A 5,119-nucleotide genomic window follows, 5' to 3' on the forward strand; every position below is an offset into this window, starting at 1 on the left:
AGTGCCACGCAAATAAATAAATGTCCTTTACTGAGCCAAATTTCAAAGCTGTTTTGGCTTGTAGTTTTTTCAGTACTTGATCCTTACCGTACTTGTTACTGTGGAACAGCCGACTAAGAAATACAGGAATTGTAAAATGATTAGGCCATCCAGGAAACTATACACAGTGTCAACTGGTTAAACGTATGAATTAGTAAGCAGGCCCACACAATGACAACTATCAATTTTGTATCACTCTTCTCATTTACCTACTGTATGTTGCACACTGAAAAAAGAATATTAAAAAATCAGACATAGCTACAGTAAATAAACACACAGTGCAGAGCCATGGTAGAAAGTAGAGATTTCAATGGCTCTTTTGGACATATGATCCCATTAATTTGATCAGATCCCTAAACCATAGTCAAAAATACAGTACGTTGTAAAAATTGAAGACATTCCAAACACTGTTGTATGAAAACAACTTGCTCATTAAAGAAGTGAGTTGAGTAAAACTACTGGACAACATGCACGTTTGGCTATTTCAGTGCAGCTTGGTGTAAAAGTTAAATGCCAAGATCTTAGACTAGTTGGTAGAACTGCTGGTAATGTCTAACCTAACAAAGGCTTTCCAGCCATTCTGCACAAATGCAGTACAGGATCCCAATAAAAACATGTATTCCAATACAACTTTGAACCCTGGTCATCATGGTTTGATTTTTAACTTGGGCTGCATGAGGGTCATTATCCCTAGTAGTGAAGACATCAGACCACAAAAGCCCACCACTCCTGCATTTGACTGGTATATACCCAACCTGTCCAATGGAATGAACAGATCGCAAATATTCTTCAACGTGTCCAAGGCAACGGCAGGGCGGCTTTTTAGGCTCTCAATCAGCACAAAAAGAAAAGCATCCAGCGGTGGAAAAATCACCTCAGCAACCTCAGGATTGTCACTGAGGTGGCGATCGATTTTCTGCTGAAAGCGTTTATCCCTCGTCCTCTGCACCATCAACTGGGAGATCACGTAAACATCTCTGGTCAGGTTCATAACTAGAGAGATGAAGTAGCAGCGAGAAGCGTTCAGGCTCCAGCGGTCCTTGTCGATGTCACGGATGAGACCGACATTTCTGGCCCAAAGTACATTGTCACAGATGAAGTAGAGGGCACGGTTAACATTAGCCACTGTAAGGCACAGGCACAGCACTGGGTCAGAGAGCTGCACGGTTCGCTTGGCAGCCTCAATGGAATGCACTGTGTTCCCCAGCCTGAACACTAAAACAAAAGCACAGGACATCAGAGCAATTGTCAATTGAATTGGAAATGTGAGATGAAATAAAAAAGTTAATTTATGTTCTCTAAGATGAAGAGTTAGCAACAATAAACATCCAATTAAAACACTAAAAGAGAGGAGACAGGACATCAGAGAAATTGTCAATCTAATTAGAAATGTCTGATTTGGAGCTGGTGACAATACATAAACAAACAACTCTAAAATTGTAATCCATTTTTCTAATTTGCAACTTAATCTTGTGGCGCATTCTGTCCCAATAACCAGTGACGCACCTGTCACTCACTTTCAGGACCCTCCCCGTAGCCCGCAGTTGCTTAATTGCAAGCAGCGTATTATTTAATGGTAACTAGATTCTACCAAGCCCCGCCGCCCTGCCTCCCTTGCGATCGGCCGAATGTAAAAACGAGAAAACAAGGACTCTGCCAGTCTGCCCCCAGAGGGTACGGCGGGGGCGTTGTCACATTCTAACACAGCCCAAAACCCAATTTTTAACTGGTCTGGTGACATCACTGGCATACCTCGCTGAGTGTTGGACTGCCGACCCCAACCCCCTGCGATCGAATCCCACAGCCGGTTTTGGACCAAGTGAACTTGAGCTACGAGAGGCACCACCGAGTAAGCTAAAACGCGCAAGTTGTCGTGCCGAACGTTGCGAAGTTCGCTCGAACCAACTCAGTGCCGTCTGAGGCACAGAATCTTAAATCTGCCACTGAAGTGACAGCTGGCCAATCACACGCGTATTTTCCGGGACTTGTCAGAATCTAGTTGTATAAAACTATCACACCTGCGAGCACTATGTCGCTTCCTGAGTCTTGGGACGGTCCTCTTCAACTCACCGATTGGACAGAGGGGGAAAAGCAGCATCTGTCTCGAGCATTTATCTGCTTCAAATGGGCGTATAGAACGCATAAACGCAAGGTGTGCGCGACACACGGAAAGATGCGCAAGACCATCAAACCACGCCATTCCCATTGATAAGCATTTGCAGAATCCACCCTCATAGGTAGAATTAAAGTGCGGCGTGACCATGCCCTACGGTATACACTTTATTCAAAAGGTCTCCTTTGCATTTTGAAAATGTTATTCAGTAACTTCACAACTTCCTAAATTCAACATTGCAGCTGCATGCTAGAAGCTAGCAGGCAAATGTACATCTCTTCTTGCGGAGTCTGCCACTTCAACAAATTGCAGGAGGAGTTTACAGCACCATCTGAAACATCTTCTCCGGCAATTTGGACCATTTGTATGCTGTATCCACTCATCAGGCCCCTTTTTACAGGGTGTGAGAAGTGTCTCACTCCACTGCTAACAGCCTACCAAGCTCAGCAGAATCCAAGAAGCCACTCCTTCATACAAGCATATCAGCAATCCAGGAGATTGCAGGTATGCTGATTTTTAAATAACATTAGCAGTGAAAGCAAAGGGGCTCTGCACTTTGTTCCACCTCTCTACATTTTCCCATTTTTCTATGTCCATGTACTATTGAATAGACAACAAGCACATGTCCTTTGAATTCTCCACATTTTATTAAATGATATGGGAAAAAAGCATAGTAGGCCCATACACAGTAAAATCCTCAATGCTATTATTTAATTTTATGTGATGAAATTATAACTCTTGGTTGCATTCACACTCAAGAGTTGAGTTAACTACTCACATTTCCGTCCAGAACTCATGTGTGATTCCAAACTGTGGAGTTTGGTTGCCAGCTCCTTTCTCTCTGAATTGTTCCGGAGTAAATATTTGGACAATGCACAGGCATACTGGGTCGCCCTGGAAAAATTATAAATAATACAAAAATTACACCTCACTATTACGAGTGGGGTAAAGTAAGTACATTTACTCAAGTGCTGTACTTTACTGGAGTATTTCCAAGTTTCTATACTTTTACTGCTACTGCACTACATCTCAGAGACAAATATTGTACACTACAAATATTTGAAAACTTTAGTTACTTTGTAGATTTTGATTATTATTACAAAACAAACATTAACCACTTCTGCCTATACATTTCGGCCATTTGAAAATAGCCGATCCACAAGCTCTTGTGAGCTTGTAGATCGGCTATTTTCAAAATATTTTATACTTTTGAAAAGTTGTGAAATGGGACATTCTGCATGAGTACTTTTACTTTTGGTACTTTAAGTATACTTTGATGCCAATACTTTTGTATTTTACTCAATGCATTTTGAATTCCGGACTATTTCTACATTGCAGTATTGATACTTTTACATATGTAAAAAAAAAAACTGTACTTTTTATACCACTGATTACATCTATCTATCTATCTATCTATCTATCTATCTATCTATCTTAAGCTAACGATGTTAGCACACCATCACAGCTAACGATACTCAACAGCACAGTGAAGTTGTAGAAAAACCGCTCATATACAAAGAAGACACTTAAATGAACGTTACCTGAATATACGGTCCCGCCCTTGACTTTGATTAGAGAATTTAATAAAGGAGTCCATGGTGGATTCCTCTTAGAACAACTTGTTCTAGTTGGGAGGAGAGAGACTGCAGCTCAACGGTGGGACAAGTGAACCTGCTGCAACAGTAAATGTAACCTCCTTGGTTATAAGTACTGTTGCTCAGTGGCACTTTACACGAACAGATAAAGAATATATCAGTGAAAACTAATCCCTGTCCTGACTGACTCTAACGATACACGAGATGTACAGTAGATGTAGGCTAAGTACAGATAATGTGGGCAGCTCGTTTCTCCACGGAACGTTTAGCGGACGGAACGGTGGTGTTTAGAGGACGGACCAGTGCGTCTTCTTGCTTTACATGGGCAGTGTTGCCATGTCCGCTTATTATAAGCGAATTCGGGCTTGTCTTTCTGTGAAGTTGCTTGTTATTTGTAAACATTGGTGGTTTTGGCTTGTTTCTAAAGTGTCGTTGCTTATTTAGTCTTGCCCCCCCCCCCCCCAAAATAATAATAATTTAAACCAGTGGTCCTCAAATATTTTCATTTCATGGACCCCCAAACGCACGTATTTGTCCCTAAAACCCATCTGAAAATGTTTTGTGCCAGGAAGCCCGCACCAGATTGTGTTGTTAGAATGTTTCAAAAATATTCAATATTCACATTTAATTTAAAGATTTTTTGGGAAAATAGCAGATCTATAAGCCAGCTTGCAACGCGCGTTGTGAGCTTGTAGATCGGCTATTTTCAAATAGGTTTAAAGTGCTCATTTGGCCTATTTAGGCTTGTTTTCCTAGACCTGGTTGGTTGGTTGCTTCTTTCTCAGGCAAAATCTGGCAACTGGTCTGAGAAGCTTGACCTTTGACTGAGAAACGTATCTAAGAGATAAAGTTTATACCTGCTAGTCACTGACCCTGTACAGTGATAGTCCACTTCATAATTAGCAAAGTTTGAATCCTTACTCTCCCTTCAAAACCGCTCTTAAAGATCACGGTGGCTGAAAATTGTAACTGGCCCCTGTAAAAAGTCCAAGCTTATCACCATAAACCCCCCCCCCCCCCCCCCCCCCCCCCCAGAACTGTTTACATACATACATATTTTTTCTTTTTGATTGCTACTCGTTTATATGATGTTTTTGCATAGTATTGTATATTTGTCTGTCATTAAATGTGTCGATGAATTGAATACACAGGACCCAATGGAAACAAGCGATACTGCTTTCTTGGGTTTTAATCCTTTTAGCAGACCTTGAACTGTACTTTCTGTGGGTTTTTTTGGCATACCGTATCAATCAAAAGTAAAAACAACAGCCTGTTTTTTCACATGATGGATTTGAGATTGGCTTCCCAAGATAATTTTGTGGAGTTTAAAAATAAATGAATGAATGAAAGTTTGAATCAATTAATAAATCGC

At 41.0% G+C, this 5,119-nt stretch overlaps 1 protein-coding gene across 1 annotated transcript; it reads right to left on the minus strand.

Annotated features, from left to right (window-relative positions):
- Positions 1-290: 290 nt before the first annotated feature.
- On the minus strand, positions 291-3,994 carry pex11a (peroxisomal biogenesis factor 11 alpha). The gene is made up of 3 exons (XM_084059069.1): positions 3,694-3,994; positions 2,931-3,046; positions 291-1,254 (listed from the first exon to the last, which is right to left on the minus strand). The coding sequence occupies exons 1-3, from the start codon at positions 3,747-3,749 to the stop codon at positions 686-688; spliced, it is 741 nt and encodes a 246-aa protein (XP_083915195.1). The 5' UTR covers positions 3,750-3,994; the 3' UTR covers positions 291-685.
- Positions 3,995-5,119: the final 1,125 nt, after the last annotated feature.

This window comes from Gymnoscopelus microlampas, assembly GCF_963454915.1.
Source record: "Gymnoscopelus microlampas genome assembly, chromosome: 6".
NCBI lineage: Eukaryota > Metazoa > Chordata > Actinopteri > Myctophiformes > Myctophidae > Gymnoscopelus > Gymnoscopelus microlampas.

Excerpts from the sequence above, each read along its gene's own strand:
- pex11a (XM_084059069.1), bottom strand. The coding sequence starts at position 3,749 with ATGGACTCCTTTATTAAATTCTCTAATCAAAGTCAAGGGCGGGACCGT. Across the intron at positions 3,047-3,693 it reads GGGCGGGACCGTATATTCAG|GGCGACCCAGTATGCCTGTG; the intron begins GTAACGTTCATT and ends TAATTTTTCCAG. Across the intron at positions 1,255-2,930 it reads CATGAGTTCTGGACGGAAAT|TGTTCAGGCTGGGGAACACA; the intron begins GTGAGTAGTTAA and ends CTTTTGTTTTAG.